The 21026-nt window shown below is 42.8% G+C and overlaps 1 protein-coding gene across 8 annotated transcripts in view; it reads left to right on the top strand.

Moving 5' to 3' along the window:
- Positions 1 to 21026, top strand: part of foxp2 (forkhead box P2) — a 103367-nt gene that overhangs the window by 71555 nt on the left and 10786 nt on the right. For 7 of the 8 annotated variants that reach the window (XM_080886729.1, XM_080886727.1, XM_080886726.1 and 4 more), the window contains 9 exons: positions 584 to 673; positions 2616 to 2793; positions 4052 to 4337; positions 6027 to 6131; positions 12100 to 12187; positions 13761 to 13844; positions 18046 to 18256; positions 19117 to 19220; positions 19377 to 19478. In XM_080886729.1, coding sequence (XP_080742855.1) covers positions 584 to 673; positions 2616 to 2793; positions 4052 to 4337; positions 6027 to 6131; positions 12100 to 12187; positions 13761 to 13844; positions 18046 to 18256; positions 19117 to 19220; positions 19377 to 19478 — 1248 coding nt within the window. The remainder of the gene's footprint in view (positions 1 to 583; positions 674 to 2615; positions 2794 to 4051; positions 4338 to 6026; positions 6132 to 12099; positions 12188 to 13760; positions 13845 to 18045; positions 18257 to 19116; positions 19221 to 19376; positions 19479 to 21026) is intronic. The other variant, XM_080886731.1, reaches the window with a different exon arrangement.

Here is a 21026-nt window from a genome sequence, read left to right on the forward strand (position 1 = left end):
TACACATCAGTCACTAAATCAACATCTACCTTCTGTTGTTGATTTACGTATTTAAAAATATTTCTCAATTGATTCTTGCATATAGTCTGTTAAAGCGTGTATATTTCAGTAGCAGTTTGCATAGAACTGGATCAAGCATTCCAGTGGCCTGGCCTGCTTTGGCTTCTCTTTTTAGGCCAAACAGCCACATGGAAAAAAAAATGATATGAAAGTTTAAATAGCGGTTTGACTATGTGTGTTAATAGAATCAGTTTAAAGTACAGAGCTTGATCCTAAGAGAGTTTATTTTGTTTATTTCAACCACTCCAAAGGAAGCCAGTACCTTCTGGCAGCTAAATACATAGTTAATATGATGGATTGTTATCCCTGCAGCACTGTGGGACTATTAACATTCCATAGGAAATAAATTGTGAAAGACTGCAAAGATCTGAGTCTGACACTGAAAAGATATAATAGATCAGCCTCACCAAGTTTGTGTAACAGAAAATTTCAGGGTTTTTTTTTTTAACTTTGCTTTGATAAATACATAAACTCATTTTGAATTTCTACTTTTGCTTGTATTTGCTTGTGTGTTTATGTACAGCAACACCTGCAGGAGTTTTATAAGAAACAACAGGAACAGCTTCATCTGCAACTTCTGCAGCAGCAACACCCTGGCAAGCAGGCTAAAGAGGTAGGTGCACACCCGGGGACATAACATAGTAATTTAGCCTCATGGGGAAAAGATGGTGAATGTGTGCATGTAGATTCTCTATAGATAGTAATAAGCACCATAAAACAGACAGCTTTGTTGTTCTAGAAATAAAGTAATTAAGCGGGCTAACCCGGAGGTATAATACTACAATAATCCCACAGCATACACATGCAGTGCTGGCTATTCTCCTCTGATTCCTGCTAGCATTATGCAGTATGGAGATCCAGTTAAAGACAGTTTCATGTCTTGTCTGTATTCACACATGCTCACACAAGTCAAAGGGTGCTGCAGCCACCTCGTCAATGAAGTGTTTCTGCGGGCACACAAACACATGCAGCACCTCTGAAGTTGCAATGTGCATCGCTCATAAATCACAATGACAGGCAGCCGGTCGACAGACATGCCTCTGTCTTGTTCTCTTTGGATATCATGGAGCAGTAGAGGAGCATGACAGCCCCAGCCACATTTGCGTAACAGCGTCGGTCCAGGTCTAGAGCCACGGCCAGGCAATTCTGTGGGAACGGCTAAATTGATTCAAAAATGGGTATCACATAAACACACGCGTTCTGTCTTTCTTTTTCATCTCCCTCTCTCTCTCTCCTCAAGCAGCCCATTATGCTGCCCTTACAGGAAGTCACAACTGACCTCCCCGCGGCTTTGTTTCTGTTTGGATTTGTGAATAGAGTTTTTCAGGAGGCTCGCCATCAAATATGGAATAGAAATTGCTCCCTTATTTCTCTTGAGGCAGAGGAGAGGTGTTTGGGGGGGGGGGGGGGGCAAACCGCCTCCTGCCACCACTCCATTATGCAGCCTGTTTTCCAGTGAGCGCATCACAGGTTTTATCCCCCAAACCCACCCAACCCCTCTCCCTTTCTCAGTCCCTCAGTCTCCATACTTTTCTAGGTACACCATCACTAGCATACAGAAACGTGACAACAGAAACTGGCCTCTGTGGTTAAAGCATTACATATGCACAGCTAACTGGAAATACAGAAAAGTATACCCCATTAAGCCTCAGTGAATGTGCACTTGCAGCCAATCATTACCTGAGATTTTTGCTTCCTAATAGGTGTTTGCAGTATGGCTGTGTTTCAGAGCTCAGAGCCAACTGCTTTTGTCTCTCTCTAAATTCACTCCCTTTCTCAGTTGTTTTGCAGCGGTGGCTGAGTTTGATGTTTTTCATTTTGTTGTTGTTTTTGTTTTTGTCTTTGTTTTTTTCTTCTTTTTTTGCACAAAGCTTACGCAATTGCCTGTCTGGCCCAGCGATAAACAACTCTGTGAGCCAACAAGGAGGGCTGAGAGGGAGTGGAAGGGGGGGTGTAGTGCAGTGGATGTGTGTTTGTGTTTGTGCGTGTTTGTGTCTATGCATTCACATGCAGCTTGCATCTCTCTCTGCTAGTTCCCTCTGGTCACATAAGCTGTAACAGACCATCAGTGAAGGCGAGACAATTAACTATCAGGGGTGGTGGTGGGGGGGATTATACCAGAGGCTTAGTATCATACACAATCACAAGCCACATACACTGACAGGCTTGAGAGCTGGTATATCAGCATAGCTTTGTTTGTGTGTGTGTATGTGCTCAAAGACATGAACATACACAAAGACAGGAGAAGAAGGTGGTACAGCCCAAAAAAAAACAGGAGGAAAGACTAAGTGAGCACAGACAGAGAGGGAGAGAGCGTGTAGAGAAGCAGAAGAAGAAGCAGAGAGGTGTAGCTAAGGTCACAGCAGAGGCGACTGAGTGCACACTCTTCACGCACAAACAGCGCTCCGTCTCCTCTGTCCTCTCCCGCTCACTCAGTTGTTAATTCGTCTGTAATTTTCCCTCCTCTCCTCTCCTCTTCACTCCTCTCTTGCTCCTCTCCTCTTCCTCCTCCTCTCTCTCTCTCTCTCTCTCTCTCTCTCTCTCTCTCTCTATAGCAACAGCAGCAGCAGCAGCTGGCCGCCCAGCAGCTCGTCTTCCAGCAGCAGCTCCTGCAGATGCAGCAGCTCCAACAGCAGCAGCACCTGCTCAACATGCAGCGGCAGGGCCTGCTCACACTGCCTGGTCCCGCTCCAGGCCAAGCCGCCCTGCCCGGACAAACCCTACCCCCACCAGGTAAGAGGAGGAGGAGAGCGGAGGAGGAGTGGTGGGAAGAAGAGGGAGCAGGGAGGTAGTTGCGTTGATATTAAGCACGTGACTTGCAGCAGTAGTCACATACTTCCTGTATTTTTGTCTACTAGTGCTTTTCACAGTCTGGCTCTGTTTTATTGTTCCTTCCGGCTGTCTAGTGTCTCCAAGCCCATCTGTCCTACTACTCATCTGCCTTTCTGTCCTGTCTGTCTTTTTCTAATTGGTATGCTGCTGTGTCTCTCATACGTTATCTTTAAGTATGTCTGTCTGTCTGCCATCCCTTCATTGGTATGCCCTTCTACCATTCACTTTGTCCTTAACTCCCCTCATGATTGTTTTTAGTCTTCTGTTCTTCCTTTCTCTTCCACTCTTTTCTCATCTGATTATGGCTTTCTCTGTCTTCCTCTGTTCCTCTCTCAGCTGTGCTCTGCCTCTGTTTGTTGTTTTTCCATCTCTGTTTCTATTCCCTCACTCCCCAACTCCCCCTCCTTCTTTCAGAGGTTGTTGTTGTTGTTTTTGTTTACTGCCTTTACTGAGAACAAAGGAGAGGCAAAAGAGAAGAATAAAAAGACAAGCGAGAGAGAGCGAGGAGAAGAGAGCAGGCTCCATTTTTGTTTTTTCCCCTCCCGAGCCAAGTAAACACCTATGTTTGTTGTTTACCACCAAAATGGCGCAGACGAAGACAACAGGCAGGAAGATGTTAGGAGGAAATAAAAGGAAACTGCTTAATTCTGTGCCAAGCTGAAAAGCAGCAGTTGACAAAGCTTGTTGTTTTTAGGTGGAACTTGCTCATATTCAGTATAATCAGTCTTTTTTTTATGTAGTTTTACTCATTGGACACACACGAGTCGTTGTGCGTCAGAGCTACACAAGTGATTCATAACCAGCTTAAAACCAGTATTTGACTGTGCAGAGAAGACTGTACGTGGCTTCAATAAACAGGAAACTGTGATTTCATATTCGAGTTTGCCCTTGCTGAGAGCAGGGCCTTCAGTCATGCAGCTGTATGGAATTTCTCTGGCTGTTGAATAATCCATACAGAGCTAAGCTTTTGTCCTGTAAACACAGAGTGCAATGCATCCTAAACTGAAAACCACAATGTGCAAGTGAGAGCTAATAAAACAGCTTGGACTCTTTTCCTTTTTTTTGTATTAAGTATTAAGTTGAGCAACTTTATTCATTCAGTATACTTTCTCTGTTCCCTTATCTATTTCTCTCTCTATCTCCTTCTTGATGTCTCTAGCTGGATTGAGCCCCGCAGAGCTCCAGCAGTTGTGGAAGGACGTTACCGGAGGCGGCGGTCACGGAATGGAGGACAACGGCATCAAACACAGCAGCGGCACTGGCACCGGCGTGGGTGGCGGCGGCGGTTTAGACCTGTCCACTAACAACTCTTCTTCAACTACCTCCTCCTCCAATCCCGCCAAAGCATCGCCGCCCATCTCTCACCATTCCATCGCCAACGGACAGTCTCCCGCCCTCAACCACAGGAGAGAGAGGGAAAGGGAAAGAGAACGGGAGCGAGAGAGGTAAACCAACTAAAATGCCATCCGCCACCTTTTTGATGCATCACAGAGGAAGAAGCAAGGGAAGATGAAAAGTTTACAGCACTCGTACTCTTCACACGAGCTTGTTTGTTGCCGTGCCACGATTGAACACATCAAAACAAGGCACTCAACAACAAGCCATCGTTACTTCAGGGAAAGCTGGGCGTTTTGTTTATTTATTCAAAAGTTTATTAGTGTCTTAAGGAAAAAAAATAAGAGCCTTGTTCTCCCGGGGGACCATGCGTTCAGTTGAACACACTTAGCTTGCACACACATATCAAAAGCGGGGAGACGACGCCATGCAGCCAGGCGCACTTACAACAAGCGTCTCTGGCAGAGAAGACAAGGTAACCCCCTTGTACATTAAGTATTTAGTGCTTTCTTTCTTTTTTCTCTTTTGAAAATTACCTTCCATGCTTGCTTGTCATGTAAACAGAATACGTGATGCCTTGAGTGGCGTTTCCAGGATGTTTATCCTTGTGATGCCGTCTTTTATAAATGCATCCAGCACCGAAACACTGACTGTTCACATATCTGCCTATCTGGCCCATGCATTATTCAAAGGCTTTTCTTGGGCGATATTATAATAAGGACTTAGGGTGTAGCGGTGTGTGTGTGTGTGTGTGTGTGTCTGTGTAGATGCTCGGTATAGACTCACACTGGAGGTGGAAGTGCTGTGTAATTGGTTTAAAGTAGATGCTATCTCTCCAGTACCACTAAAAGGAGGCTTGAAAAAGATATCTTTAGAAGGAAGACAGAGGGAAAGAGAGAGGAAAGGAATGGATAAGAAGAGAAGGAAGAAAGGAAGGAAAAAAGACTTTATCTGCTTGTGTCCCGAGGGGTGTGTGGTGTCTCATAATGATCGAACAAGGAGTATTGTCAGGAGCACTGCTTACTAACATGCCATGGATCGATGAGGGGAAAGCCCCTCTGTAAAACGCAGTGTGAGCTCTGCCTGCACTAAGACACACAGGCATGAATGCATGTAGCCATCGACCACACACATGCATGCACATGTGTAACCTATATACAGACAAACACACGCTAAGACACAGACTGTACACACTCTCATTCACATTTTCGTACACACACACACAGACACACTAGCGCCTGGCCTAAAAGGTTAAACTGTCATCTTTAATAGGATGTGCTGTCTAGGAAGGGTCGTAACTTATTTGGGTGCCATTTGAAAAACGCCAGAACACCCCTGCTCCCCTTGTCCTCAAAGAACATAAGTTACACAGAGTATTAATCTCCTGATGAAAATTATATGGCTGTCTGGATTTTTAATGTTTACTTGAAAGCCTCCACCCCTCCTCCCCATAATGGCTTTACAAGATGGGATGGTGACTACAGTGGAGACAAAACTAGATTTCCATCGGGGATGGTAGTCCAGCCTATTTCTCACACATTAGTCTTTGCCATCTTAATATAGTTATCCTGTAGTGATTATTTAAACTGAATGGCTGTTAGCCATCAACATCCCAGTTCCCAAATTTCCTTTTTATAAAGCTGCTGTTATTGCATTCATCCCTTGCTTTCTCTCTGTCTGATTTAGCCCTGGTTATTCATCACATGAATTGCTGAATTAGTGCTCTGACCTCTTTCAGCGTGTCTTTAATCTGCTATTTCCCGTTTCTTGTTTGCTCATTTTTTTGGGCCCGCCTCTAGTTCACTACACGAAGAAAGTGGAGGGACTCACCCCCTGTATGGTCACGGTGTGTGCAAGTGGCCCGGCTGTGAGAACATCTGTGAAGACTTTGGACAGTTTTTGAAGTAAGGACATGCTCTAATACAAATACGTAATACTGGAAATAACATATATTATATATATACTAATATACTGAGTGTAGCAGTAGTTCAGGCAAGCTGAAAAGTCAGTTTTCGCTGCCATCCTCCCTGATCAGTTGATCCTAGTGCCAGCCCAAATCATCTGATGCCACACATCTCAAATAGGGTGTGCTGTTTAAGCATTTTTAGCCTGAATATAGTCGCTGTCCCTCTGCAAGTTGCTTTGCAACCCACATCCCTCAAGGTAGTGCTGTTTCTTGTTCCTGCCTCTTGCTTTCCATGTGTGCGTGTGAGGAAGGGTGGGGAGCTCCCAGAACAGAGCCATAATAACACATAAAAATGACTGAAGATGGAAATAACAATCTCTGAAAGCGATCGCCTTCAGTACAGTGCTTGGTCTTTCTGTGGGGGCCTAACAAAGAAAACATCACTGCTTTTCACAGAGCCCATTTTGACCTTATAGACAGCTAGTTGACAGGGTTTCTCTCTAGTAGTGCAGGATTCAAACCAACTCTGGTCCATAACAAATTTTCCTTCCTGGCGTGGAGGGGCCTGATAGGTTTGTGAAAAAGCGTCAAAAGCTAATGGCAACTCGCACGGCCGCACACTTACCTCCACAACAAAGGCCCCCATTCACTGTTGTCATGGTGCAGGCGCCAGAGCGAATGGACTCTTCATGCTCCATCAACAATTTAGTTAATTAGCTCATTTGTAATTGGCCGGCTTTGTTGCCAGGATGTTAGTGGGGGGACATCAAAGGAAGAAGGTGTTTGCAGCACTGCCGATTACAGGTTATCACATTGCCACTCAGTGAGAGTCTCCCTCTGCCTCTCTCTCTCTCACTCTTTCCCCGGCTCCCTGCTCTCACACAGAGAAGAAAAGAAAGGGGAAAGCTTTAATTTGAATATTCTAATTAGATTTGTAATTAACTGTGAAATAACGATCTGGTGAGTGTTTTTCATGGGCTGTAAATGTCCATGTGAATTCGTACAAACTCTTAAAATCAGGACATTGTTCTGGCTTATTTTCCAAATTATGCATTTTTCTACTGTAGTGGCTGTAAAGTTACAGAAGGCTTTAAAAAAACAGTCATATTTAGGTCAGGCTTTGCTAATTCAATGCCGGCTTGTGAATTAAAGCTAAAAGGTGTATCTGTAAAATGAAATGACACTAATAAACATGGTGTTTACCTGTCTTTCAAAGACAGAGGGAGGCAGTACATTAGACTCCATTTTCACACACTGCCAAGGCATAAAATCACTTAAAGGCCCCATTATTGACGGCAGTGGAGTTCAATGAATCATAGTCTGACAAGTGTGTTTGCTAATCCCCTGTGGAAAATGTGCCGCATACATGTCAATGCTAATACCAGTGCTCTAGAGTGAGCATGGCATAACCATAAGCATCATCTAGTCATGCTTATGAAAAGCCAAATGCATGTGTACAATCCATTGTCCAGCCTGGAATACATGTACGGCAGTCCAGGTAGAACAGTTTGCCTTGCAGCTTGAGAACAGATGTGTGCGTGATAAGGCAAGCCTCTATCGGATTAGTAGATTTTCTGATATCTTGTCCTATCACCTTAGTACACTTACTTATAGAAGACATCAGTCTATTTCTTGGCACTGTATGCTCCTTTCACGCTCAAACACACGTAAGTCTGTGTGCTGTAAGGATACTGTGTCTAGGTGGCTTAGCTGGTTATTTAGGTGAGGGGCATAGATACAGTGTGTGTAAAGCCATGTGCCTGCGAATAAGCTGGTAAGCCAATGCAAAAGGATGCATGGCTGTAAAGACAAACTGAGAGAGCTCCACAGATAGAGGGAAAATGGGTAGATTTCATACTTGAAAGCGAGAGCACAGGTTGGCAGACGGTTTTGTAAGAACACTTGCCAGAACATTGGCTGGTACAAAACAGAAAACACACACACACACACACCACTGCAAGTCAGAGGCTGGCTCTATACTGTAACCCAGCCAGAACATGAAAACAGACACCAACAAAGAAGGCAGACTCGTCATCAGAACAAAGATGGCTGCTCGGTGGCGTGCCTCGGAGCAGTGATTGTAGGTGTCAGAGGGAGTCCTTTCATGTTTCCGGAGATGCCAGTCGACGACACACACAGATGCACTCACACACAAGTGCAGCTTAAACGGGGTTACATAAAGTGGGTGTCAGATGTAGATGACAGTTTAGATGTTGGTACTTGGGTGTGGGTTATGTATGCAGGGAGGTGGGGTGGAAGGGGGAGAGGGGACCCGAGTCAAGCTGGCGTCTCGTAGCTCGCTGTAGGAGCTCGGCTCAGCGGCGGTGACACGTTTAGTCATCTATTGTTTTGTTCCATGAAGAAACTTGTCAAGATCAGCATTTAATAGCTCTTCAGTGCGCTTTTAAGTGTTCTCACCTGGAAAAGGTAGCCGCAAGGTGGCTGGCACCCTGAATTAGCTCTGTGAAGTTTAAAATGAAATAATATTGCTGGGAATGTTTCTCCGAGTGGTGGGTGTTGCTGCTTTGTGGGTGTGTTTGTGTTAGTTACAGAGAAAGAAACATTCATGCTTTTAGGTTGCGTGCCAGGGCTATTTTGGTGGTAGCCTTTTTGGTAAACAGAGGAGACAGAAAATGCAATTAATACCTGTAAATGTGGATGTTTTATTTGTATAATTTGTCAGTACAATAAATGCCTCCAGCTTACTGCAGATTTTTATAGCGCTTTAAAAAAACAAAGCTTGAACACATCAAATGTGTTCGTCTCCTGTACATGCACGTCTTGTTCCGCCTACTTTGGCTTTTTTCCCCCCTCAGTAATATACCTGCAAATGCATACTTGTTCTCACTCACACACAGTTAACTGTTACACTCTCCGTCACCATTCTGCTCTTCCTATTACTGGCAGGAAGGCAGGCTCCATGTTAAAATGGTGAGCTCAGCTGCTAACCTAGTGTCTGTAACCCGCTACTAATTAAACCCACAAGGCATCAGGCAAGTGTCTTTGTCTCTATATAATGTGCACATACACACACTGTAGAGGCAGGCACCTCAGTCAGGCAGGCCCCCCGGCCCCTTTGGATAGGTAAGCTTGCTTTTACCACTCCACATGTCTGCTGCACCGTGACAAGACCTTTAAAAGGGAGGGCACCGACACCAAGGAGACAGTGTGAGAGAATGTGTGTGTAAATCTGCATGCGGTGGATATCAGGTTTTCTCAATTTGTGTACAGTTATGGAGGCCAACTTTCTGTGCTGAGCCCCTGATAATACACACAGTCAATTAGCAAAAGTGTATCATCCATATATTCTGGACTTGAGCAGATTTATTATCAGGCCCTTAGTGGACACTGATGGCTTATACATATTCATGTACCCAGCTACTGGGAAAAACCTTTGAGATGTTTTGTTCCCCTCTCTTTTAGAGAAAAGAGAAACTGCAGACTCCAATAAAAACGAGTCTTTATGTGAGAGTTAAAAACAGCTGTGCATCACTCCTCCCACAGTCTGTGTTCATCAGTCCCTTTATCTCTTTATTTGCTTTGATTCCGCTACCTTGGCTACATATTTCACTCTGCAACACTGTTCTCTACGCTGCTCTTACATTCCTTTCATCACACGGGTAATCCTCAGAAATCCGTGTTTCTCTAGAATGGCTCATGGACAGTAAGGCTCGTATTCTTTATCTCAAAGTGTGAGTAGTTTTATCTGAATGCTACATTTTAGATCAATTCTCTTATTTGCCCTCAAAATGTACAATTCCATCAGAATGCTTCAATTTGGTTACAAGTGAGGAACCCAAAGTCAGTTAACAACTCAGGAATAATGAAATAAAATGAGACATAAGATTAATAAAGAGATTTCTGTTTAATCAAAGAAGACAAGAGAAGTTCATAGTTCAGAGAGGACAGAAACACAGTCATCTATTTTTCCACATTTCAGTAAATACAGCGTTCTTTCATTATTTCTTCCTGTCTGCCCATCTGCGTCTGCCCCCGCCCTTCCTTTCTGTCTTTGTGTGGCATTATTAATGCACAGTAGGACATACAGCCATTTGAATATTTCATAAATGCATGTAGTAATCTTCCTGTAATTGTCTTGCTAACTGGCCAGCAGTAGGATGAGCATATGCAGCAAGCTGCAACTGTCTGGAGGACTTCCACAAGGCCTCCAAGCACAAACACATGCAAAATATTAGATAAACAAGCTTCTTGTTAATGAGAGGCAAGCTTAATAAAGATTTCCCCCTTTCTCTTTCTCTCTGTCTTTTTTTTTTTTTTTTTGTAAAGCGGTATCTTCAGGGACAGCGAGCAGCCTGCTCTGTGCTTTTGAAGCAGCTGTAATTCATGACACATGCCATACATCAAGTGCATAAGATAGCATTATGGGCAGTGAAATGAAAAGGGTATTTGCAACATTAGTTCCCTCATCCTGCAAGGGACGTGATTAAATGATTAATGAAATGCCCCCTTTTTGCATGCGCATTCTGAAACAGCAATTAGGCACAGGGCTGAGGAAATCCACCAGTTCGTCCCTTCCCTTTCTGCTGCTATCCCTCATCCGTCCCTCTCCGCGCCCCCCCACTTTTTTTTAATGTTGCCTCATTTTTGATTTATAATGGAAAATTTCTGAGCATTAGACCTGAAATGGTTATAAAAGTATAAGCAGGGACAGAATGGAATGGTTTTAAATGTGCACAGGCTAATTGAAAGGTACAGAGCTATTGTGATTACAAATGTTCTATTCAGGTTTTGATTGGCAGGTCGGGAGGAACCAGCTCAGTGAGTTGGCTTGTTTTGCACGTTGCAGATAAACAAGAAGTGAGGCTTTTGGGAGAAAATAAAGGAATACGGGGTTTGTGGGGGGAGGGGGCTTATTTCTGTGTATTTGTGTATCTATTTTTTTTTATATGTGCCAATCAGTGTTTGTGCAAGCTCATGATAATGTAAGCAAGCGTGTGTGTTCTTAGATAAAGTGAAAGCCAGCGAGAGAGATTTTGTACTCCCTCTAATGCACTGGAGGCAGAGCTGTAAATGATCATTGAAGGGTCTGCAAGCTAACCTATAATTACTGGAGATAAAGTGGCAGCTCTGGCATTTCATAAGCATGTCTCCTCAAAGCTTGCTTTGTGAGTTTGTCACCAATGATCATTTAGATAGAGGCTCATTACCCAGCATCACAACACTTTAGAAACCCCCGTTTTGCCCCATATTGGTGTTCCTCTGAGTGTGTGTGTGTATATGTGTGTATGTGTGCGTGTGTGTGTGTGTGTGTGTGTGTGTGTGTGTGTGTGTGTGTGTGTGTGTGTGTGTGTGTGTGTGTGTGTGTGTGTGTCTGCATATGTGCGCTTTACCAAGAATAAAGGTCTATCCTAATGGTGGAGCTTTTGTGTCCTACAGACGAAATCCAATCAAGGCAAAAACCCTCATTGACTGTTATGGCTGTCTGGCTGCCTTTTTTTCTTTTAATGAGGCGAACACACCAGATACATTTAATATGTCTGCTGCTAGATAATGCACCTTCAAGCAAAGAGCCACTTTTGTGTGTCAAATGTTGCTGGTGTTAAATCGTGAGTATTGTTTTCGGTAAACGAAGGAGACAAAGCTATTCTGCTGGCCCAGCATCTTTTATTCTCTGTAGAAAGCGGCGCTCGGGGTGGCACTGAAGTTAGCCATCTAAACTGGCGCAGGCCTATTGTCATGTTAAACATGGCACCACACACCGTCATGTTACTTCTAATTACCTCATTTCAGAGTGGAACAATGGGCCTGTACGGGATCCTATAGATAATTATCCCAGTATAGAAATATTATCATCTAAATAAAACAGTGCTGAAGTTGATACTGTAATTATCATCCTCTGAAATTTTGATCATGGTGAAAATGAATTTCGCTTGCTGCCTTCTTCGGGCTTGAAATATTGTATGGATTTTAAAGTTGGCTTGTCATCTCTTCTCCTCCACCGCCAGGCACCTAAACAGCGAGCACGCCCTCGACGATCGGAGCACGGCTCAGTGTAGAGTCCAGATGCAGGTCGTACAGCAGCTAGAAATACAGGTACGTTTCCTTTCTGATAATAAAGGATAAAAAACGGGGGGAAGAAGTCTCACATATTGTTTTATTTTACAATACTGAACTTAACTCGTGAATCAGCCGTTCAAAACTTTATGTTCTGAAAGTTGCGTGTGTGAGAGGAAGGCCATATTGTGGTCTGCTTAATACTTCCAGACAAGCAGGACCTGCTGAATTCAACAAAGCCACTAAACAAAGGAATCCTCGGGCCTTACAACCAAAGTCATTATGGCTGTTTTAATTGAATTAAGCGTATGCTTTATTTTCTCTTCCTTTCTTTTTCTTTCCAATTAATAGCAAACGCATCTCTCCTAGTCTGCTGTGTTAATTAACTGCACTTTGCACCTGAAGAAAGCTCAAAAGGAGGGAACTATTTTCAGTAGGTGGAGCGTGACCTTATTAAGAAGTCATGCTGGCTAGATAACGAGAGCGCTGATTGAGCGACATTATTACTCAGCACTGCCAACAAGCGCTGCTTTTCCTTTAGAAACAAATATTTCAAACTGGGTACAAACTCAGTGCCAGCTGAAACAGTCAGTCTGCTAGGTGGTTTCTTTATGGTGGTTCGTTACAACTTGAGCAGTTCTCCCCAGCGAATGAAGGTAGTTTTATTAATCAGCTCCTTTGTGCTAAAAAATAATAATAATTGAGGGTATACAGTGTAAATTCTAACCCCCTCAGCCAGTCTGGGCCTGCTTAAACACAAGCATCTCTCCATCCTTTCTGGTTTGATAAATTGTTTTTTTTAAGTAAATAAATTGTGCAAAATAGAAAAAAAAAGATCCAAGCTGTTTATCAAATATGTATTCATTTTCTGTCCAAGCTACTGAAGCTTGCTCTTTACAGTGTGACCAATTACAGTGATACACTTGTGTTGCCTGTCCTGTCTCTTGTCTTCTTTGTCTTCTCTTTCATTCCTGACTCCCACCATCTCTCCTTCTCTTTTTTTTTTCTTGAGAGCCGTCACTAGTAATGAGGCCCAGCGTCTGTGTATGCGTGCACACCTACTTGCTTGTCTGTTTCTCTCCGTGTTTGATCCGTGTGTGTATGTATTAAGGGCGTGAGAGGGTTCAGGCTTTCACATGGTCCAGTCCCTGTCACTCCTTGTGAATTAGATTGATGATAGGCAATGGCTGGAGCAACTAACTGGACCGGGGAGGCGGGGCCGCCTGGCACCCTGTTTGGAAGACCTCTTCACCTCTCAGCAGCTGCTGGCTGCGCTCCATCCCCCTAACAGTGTCCACAGGACTTTGAGCAGACACTCAGGACCACCTAATTTATGGCCTCGCCAGCTTGTTACTGTCAGAGCCTCTCTGACCTAAATTCTGCTATTGACAAAAAGATGAAATGCTATTTGTTTTGCCTGACCTGTCTGCACCTTCTCCCCCAGCCCCTCGTTTTCTACTTCTTTTACCTTTCGTGCTTTCTTTTTATTCATCTCCTCTTTTTCTTTTCTGTTCTTTTTCTCTCTACCAGACAAGTCTCGTGTCTCACCTTTGTTTATTTTCATTCTTCTGTGTATTCCCTCCTCTAATGTACTCTCTTCTTCTCTTAACAGCTTTCTAAAGAACGTGAGCGTCTTCAGGCGATGATGACCCACTTGCACATGCGGCCCTCAGAACCCAAGTCATCTCCCAAACCAGTGAGTGCATATTGCTCTGGATACTGTAAACAGGCTCGGCCATGAACGCAGAAAATGAACAGTTTAACCGTGCAGCAGTTGTGCGAGTGAGTGACAGAAGATGAAAGGAGGGGAGGGGGAGGAATGGGATTTGTAATACAGAGTTACATCTGCTTCTTATCGGTTATTGTGCGCCGCGAGAGGACAATGGAGTTTGGAAGTGTATTAGATGGTGGAGCGGTGGAGTCCTTGGCTAAAACGCAGGGTCATTTCTTTGTGATAGATATAATAGCCAAAACAACCTGTTGGCTGCTGATGACTGTTTGGCTCAGTGGCTTGCAGCGGCACTCAAAAGTGAAATGGGAGAGGAGAAGACGTGTCATTTTAACAACAAACACCTGAAAATTACAGCTGAGTGCTGAAGATGATGTGGTGTTGACATAAATACCCACAGCGAAGCTGAAATTGGTTACAGAAAAAAAAGAAAATCCCAAATTGTAAACGGGGTCACCGAAGGAGGCAAATGATGCCATTCTGGATTTACTTTCTCTCGCCTTTTACTTTTAGATTGAATGAAAATAAATGCATCTCTCCTAACCAGTGTTTGAATTTGATATTAAGATGATACATTTTTGCAAACATTATTTCCTTCCAATTTCAGACGTTTTGAAATATTTGAGAGCAAAACATTGTTAGCGTGTTTCTGCTGCTTAGTAAGTGCCTATTTTCAATAGAATAATTTTCCTCATCACCTCTCATCATAGAATGTAGATAATCACAAGATAGCATAATTATCCCATAATTCCATCAGGAATCAAACTCCCTTTTTATTATTCAATCTCTCTCTGTCTCTCTTCCTCTCCCTCTCTGTAGTTTTTTTTTTTAATCTTCAAAACTCCAGCAGCTTGGTTCCATCTCGTCCAATAAAGAATTTGCAGCCTATAATCCATGCCTGAATATGAATGAATGATGCTAATGAAGTATTGCATTACATAAAGCACACATGAAAGAGCAGCTAATTGCATTTGATGGTGGGGGCAATTCAGACAGAATTCCTAAACGAACAGTTAAGTTCTCAATTTTGAGGATTCCCCATTTTTTTTAAGGGGAGGTAATATGGAGATTTGTTGCAGGGAATAACATGCACAGGCGTGTTTCTGTTGCAAAAGCTAATAGATGGGACAAAAGAGAGCGTGATTGGCCGGTTTCCAATGGCAGCTCGAGTTTGCACCCAGTAGAACTGCAGATGCAAGACAGAAAATCGACCCCACAGTTTGATAAAAATGAGCACTCCACGCTGGCCTATCAGGGCTGAGAGTGAGTCCTATTTTTTCATTAGTGAAGCCCGTGGCTAACTAATACCAGATGAATACAAGACACTGGTTCACTGCCTCCAATATGACCCTATTCTACTTCATTAAATGCTACCTTTTGGCCATGCCGTAGATGGATGCGAGTCAAAGTTAGCATTTCTCTTTCTCCCAACCTTGTGTATTCAAAAGGTAACAAAGTGCTCACTTCTTCTGTTTGGCTGTAATCACTTCCACTTTGTAAAAATGGAACTCTACGCCACTAAGGCTCGAAGGCAAGGAGTCTGCAATGTTTATGTTTTAACATTATAAATATACAATACATCCCAATATTCATATACAAGGGCATTTATTTAGAATCTAGTTTGCATGTTTAGTGCACTTTTTCTGTCATACAGAACGTGAGTGTTTATCAGATACCCTGTTTAAAAAAAAATACATCAAGTTTTTCACAATTCAGGGTCTAGTAAGCACGTATGTAACAGGATGCACGGAGAAAACAACATGAAACATTTCAAATCACACACAAATTTGCACATTGCATACTTTGATGACGGCATAGCTGGCAAGGAAATGAATTGCTATTTTTATTGAAGGCGTCAGTTGTGTGTTTGTGCAGTGTGAGTCTGTCAAAAAAAATAGTAAAACAGTGCTTAACAGTGAAAGACACAACAGGGAGCACTTGGAGTGTAATTAATGGTTTGTGTTCAGATAAAGTGATGTTTAAAACATTACCTGGTACACGCTTTAAAAAAAAGTAGATAATATTAGGAGTAGCTGTACACACTTGATCCGATCTATTAAAACAGGTTAATATGTACATTATTTCCATAACCTCTAAAGTTTCTTTCTCATTCCCCGTACTCATCCCTTGTCCCAGCCCATCACTACAGCAGCTCATTATAGCTAAGTGGGGATATAATTATCATGTGAAAACCACTACATCCACCGGAGTGTCTCAAACTTGACATTTTATCGTATTTATCAACACATGCCACAAATGACCGCCGGTACCTTCTCCTCAGCCTCGCTCCTCCATCTCTCAGTGCCTTCGGCGCCCTCATTCCCTTCCATCTTTCAAGTCACTTTTAATTCAAACTCTCGCAATGGATGCATTCCACTTGTAGATTCACAATTAAGGCAATTTGGTTTGAATATGTAACGATGTCATTACCATTCCGACTAAATTAGAGCAGAGACTAAAAGGTCAGTTAGGAATTTTCCAGTCGGTTAGAGCCTCTCACATGAGATTTGGGAAGGAAATGCAAAAGTGGTGGAAAAGCTGGACGATTAGCAAGCAGAGCTGGCAGCAGAGCCAGAGGTAAGCAGCGCTCTCCTCGCCTCTAATGTCAAAGGAGGGAAGGAGAGAAAGACGCCAAGTGCACATGTGTGTGGAGTGGCTGTCACTGTCCGTGTAAATTCATTTAAGTGTCTTTTGTATGCTCACACAAAGAAAGAACTCAAACTCCCACTTCCTATACTTCCTCATGCACTGAAAGTCACACTGAATTAAGGACAAATAATCTATTACATTTGTAATCTTTCCTGGAGGAATATTAGCTTTCAGTTGTGTTGTTGGGTTGAATTTCTGTGATTGACTGTCCACCTACAGAGCAGTTTAGATTAGACTAAAACTCAGGCTAGGCTTTTTTGTAGGGGGAAAAATACTTGCTTTATGATTCTTCATTAGGAATCTACACTGGCACACACTGAGTCATATACCTCTGTCACACTCAAGGCACACTGATAGTATCTCAAGCCTGGCCATGAAGAAAGTTTTATTGTGTAGCGACTACTTTGTTACAGTACTGTTACTGTTTTTGTTTCAGACGCCATTCCTGAATTCTTCTCACTAACAAATTGCAGATCAGTTCAAACTAAACATAATGTAATTAGTTACTGTAGCAGTTGTTTAATGACATATGCACCACCCAGTGTTGAGATTTACAAATGCAGACAGTTTTAGTTAAAAGCAACATAATTAGTTGCAGTTTGACCCTGTGCATGGCATACTTTGTCCACGGAGTTGCTTTGATTTGCTAATAGTGTCTTCATTTAAATATATAGAATCTGAAAGTGACAGGAGAGATTTTTTTTGCACTAGAACCTTTTTGGTTACATTATTTTGGTTAGTCTAGTATTGACAAATCAGAGTTGAGTATGAAACAGTCCCATTAAACACAAAAAGCGAGAAGTAGTTGGTAGAATACAATTACAAAATCACTGGATACAGTTTGACCAAAATGTATTTTTAAAACATATTTGGGCCTGTCGATCAGATAGTAGAGTTTGCAACCTGTACACAAAGGCTGAGAACTTCAACCCATCTTCTCCCTACTTTCCGATCACCCCGTCAACTAAAACTATCCAGGAAATAAATAATTTAGCCTTCCCCTTTTGTGACATATCTCAAATCTGTTGTAAGAAAAGTTGTGGTTAGGGACTAGGGTCAGACAGCCCATGTTCACGAAAGCACTCCAACAGTGTAGAAAAAGAGTTTTGATATGCTCATTTCCTCAGTGCATAAGAATTATGGGTGGCTGCAGTGGGGTAAATGGAAAGGGAGGAAGGAAATGAGAGAGGGAGGGTGTGATAAATAGAGAGATAAAGAGAGATGGGGCCAGGATAACACGGAGGCTGATCGTTGGATAATCTTGAACAGCATGCTCTAATTAGAATTCTTATGATACAATTTGGTGGTTGTAATTAGTGGAGATGGGCTGGCTCCTCTCCACGAGCCTTGTTAGTGGAAACACAGCTGTGTTAGAGAGGAGGAGAGCAGACACTCTGCTCTGTCAGAGAAACCACAAAATAATGCCTTCCTCCTCCTTCCCCCTTCCCCCCCTCCCCCAAGTTGTTTCTATCTCTTTCACGCTCTCCACCAATCACATTCTGTCTTCCTCCCATCGCAGCTCAACTTGGTGTCCAGCGTCACCATGTCCAAGAACCTGCCCTCGGCGTCACCCCCCAACTTACCTCAGACACCGACCACGCCCACAGCACCTATCACACCCATGGCTGCAATGCCCCACGTGCCATCGGTGCTGGGAGGAGCAAACGTCCCCAGCATGGGAGCCATGCGCAGACGCCACTCGGACAAATATTCCATGCCTTTGTCGTCAGGTAGGACCAACTACTCAGCGCAGCACCTAACACAGATATCAAAATACTTCCAGTTACTGAAAAATTCAATTCCTGATTGAATTTAACATGAAGTGGCTTATTCTCATTTTTATATATTTTATATATTAGTTATTTGACATAAACTAGAATGCCACTTATCTAGTTTAGGATACGTTTCTGTTTTTATCTAATGAAAAAATTATGTTCAATACCTGGAGCTCTGGACTATTAATAGTAATTTCAACTAATCATATTCTAGCAGTTTAGCACACACACAGACATGAAAGTGAACACACACACACACACACAACTGACATAAACGCATACCCACAAACCGCAGAGGCTTGTTGGTCTTACCAGTGTGAGCTGTCTGGTGGTGGGTTTATAAAAGCAAGCGTGTGTTTAATCACTCTATATGTAAATAGACAAGAACTTCCTCTGTGCATAAATATTACATGAATGTTAATTAAGTTCAAATAATGGTGGGAAAAAAAATACAATATTTATTACATTAAGACATTCAATGTGTTAAGCTTTGCATTTTAAATTGGACGTCTTTTGATGTTTATATTTACTCTCTGTGTTTAGTGTGGAGCAACATAAATTATTCAACTTGAGCCTAACTAACTACACGGATTTCATTTTATGGGATGTATTAGTGTTTAAGATCTCTCACGAGAGAGATTAATTAAAAATGCATTTTGTTAGACATGGAAAATGTTGATTTGATGTGCCCCCTTTCTCTGTCAACCCCCCTCCATCCCCGTCTCCACCCCAATCCTTACCCCACCCCATTTTAATTTGATGTAACCTTGAGTAAATTCAATACCTAAAGGAATAAAATGTGCCAATTATTTCAGGTGGTGACACAGTATTTATTTTTCCAGAGATTGCCCCAAACTATGAGTTTTATAAGAACGCAGATGTCAGACCGCCATTTACTTATGCAACCCTCATAAGACAGGTGAGTGGGAAATAAATTAACTTTGCCTGATTAGATTAAAATTAATTGCTGCATGAATCGTGGCAGCTCTGCCTCTCTCCTCTCTGTCTGTTGTTGTATGCGTGTCAGTTACCTGGTCTCGTTAGTCAACCGTTATTTGATGTCATGTCATTTCAGGCTATCATGGACTCTGCTGACATGCAGTTAACACTTAATGAAATCTACAGCTGGTTCACGCGCACGTTCGCTTACTTCAGACGCAATGCTGCAACTTGGAAGGTAACCTTCATGAACACCCCTCTTCACCCTCCCGTGCACTTTCACTCCCATCACAGCAAAGCCTGCTCCTTCCTCCTGCTCAAGTCAAACACAAAACCTTAAGAAAGCATATATTTGCTCAGCACAGAGCGATTAGCACTCCTCTCCCCTTTCCTTCCAACCTCTGTCTTGAATGGAGCCCTTTTCTTCTTATTATTTATTTTTCCACCGTTCTGCCTTTTCTGTTTAGAAATGACAGGCGAAAGAATTATTCTCCCCTCAGATATCGTTTTCTAATTCGGTGCAATTAATAGCGGAGGCTTGGCGTGGAGAAGAGAGGGCTCTGACGCACTAATTATACAGCAGCCACTCCATCATCAGCACCTTTTGTTAAGAGATACACCCCTCCTCCTAGTCCCGAAAACCACCTTCTCTCGCATATCATTGGTTAATTAGGAAGAAAGATGGCTGTTTGCCTGTTAACCAGTTCTCCACTGTGTGGAGGCCAAAGATGCATGCACACAGGAACTCAATGTACACGTGAGCACATACATTGTGCCTGTGAGAGGGGTTAAGAGTGTGGAACTAAAGCAAGGGGGGCAAAGTGAGAACTGGCCTGTCATGGAGGGAGCACTCTTTATTTACCCACACAAAAGGGCCCATTTGTATATCTGTCCCTACAACTTTATTGTCCTGTCTCCCCAACACAAAGATGGTGAAAGATATTTTTCCTGCAGCACATGTTTTAAGCAGAAGTGTGCCTGTCTGCTGATAAAGAAAGCCCAATTTAAGCACCACTGTCTTCATTGCTTTCTTTTTTTGTTATTTATCCTTGGCCCCTGTATGTCATTTGTTAGCTCCCTTTAGCCTTTGTGGCTGCACAGAGGACTGGAGGGAAAACTCAACGAGCCGCTCATCAGCATGCGAGGCGCGTCGCAGCACTAGATTTAGCAAAGTGAATTAATTTGGATTTGGGATGCAAATGAGCACATGGGTGTGTGATCACCAATACAAGAGGACACGTAGTAAGATGGGTGCCCTTTTCCAGTTTGTACAGCGCGCTCCGTGTTTTGCTGCGTAGTGATGTTACGATATGTTCTCACTGGCACCAAACAACACCGCTGCCACCAACATCACCACCGCCACCAGCATCTGAACGGTTTCAAATCTTTCCTGCTCCTTTTTTAGAAAAACATCCTAATCTGCCCCACCCTGCACAAAAGCCAGTGCGATCTATTTACATCTACAGCCTTGCGCTTCCCTTTGTAAGCATTAGGGGGATGATCAGCGATCGGCCTGTCATTTGATTAATGAAGAGAATTTGTTTTTTTTTTAAAAGGGGGAAGAAGAAAGGAGAGAAATGAAAGGTAGTTTAATATCTCAGCTTGGTCTCATAAGCTCAAAAGAGGGATCTGCACCCCACACCCCACTTTTCCTTTCTCTCTCTTTTCTCTCACCCAGAAGCTTATTAGTTCTAACTATATAGCATGCATAATAAAACTGCTCATTTGCTCATTAATATTAAAATTATCATATTCAGAGCCATGGGCATTAAGATCAATCAAATCC

Source organism: Rhamphochromis sp. 'chilingali' (genome assembly GCF_963969265.1).
Source record: "Rhamphochromis sp. 'chilingali' genome assembly, chromosome: 7".
Lineage (NCBI taxonomy): Eukaryota > Metazoa > Chordata > Actinopteri > Cichliformes > Cichlidae > Rhamphochromis > Rhamphochromis sp. 'chilingali'.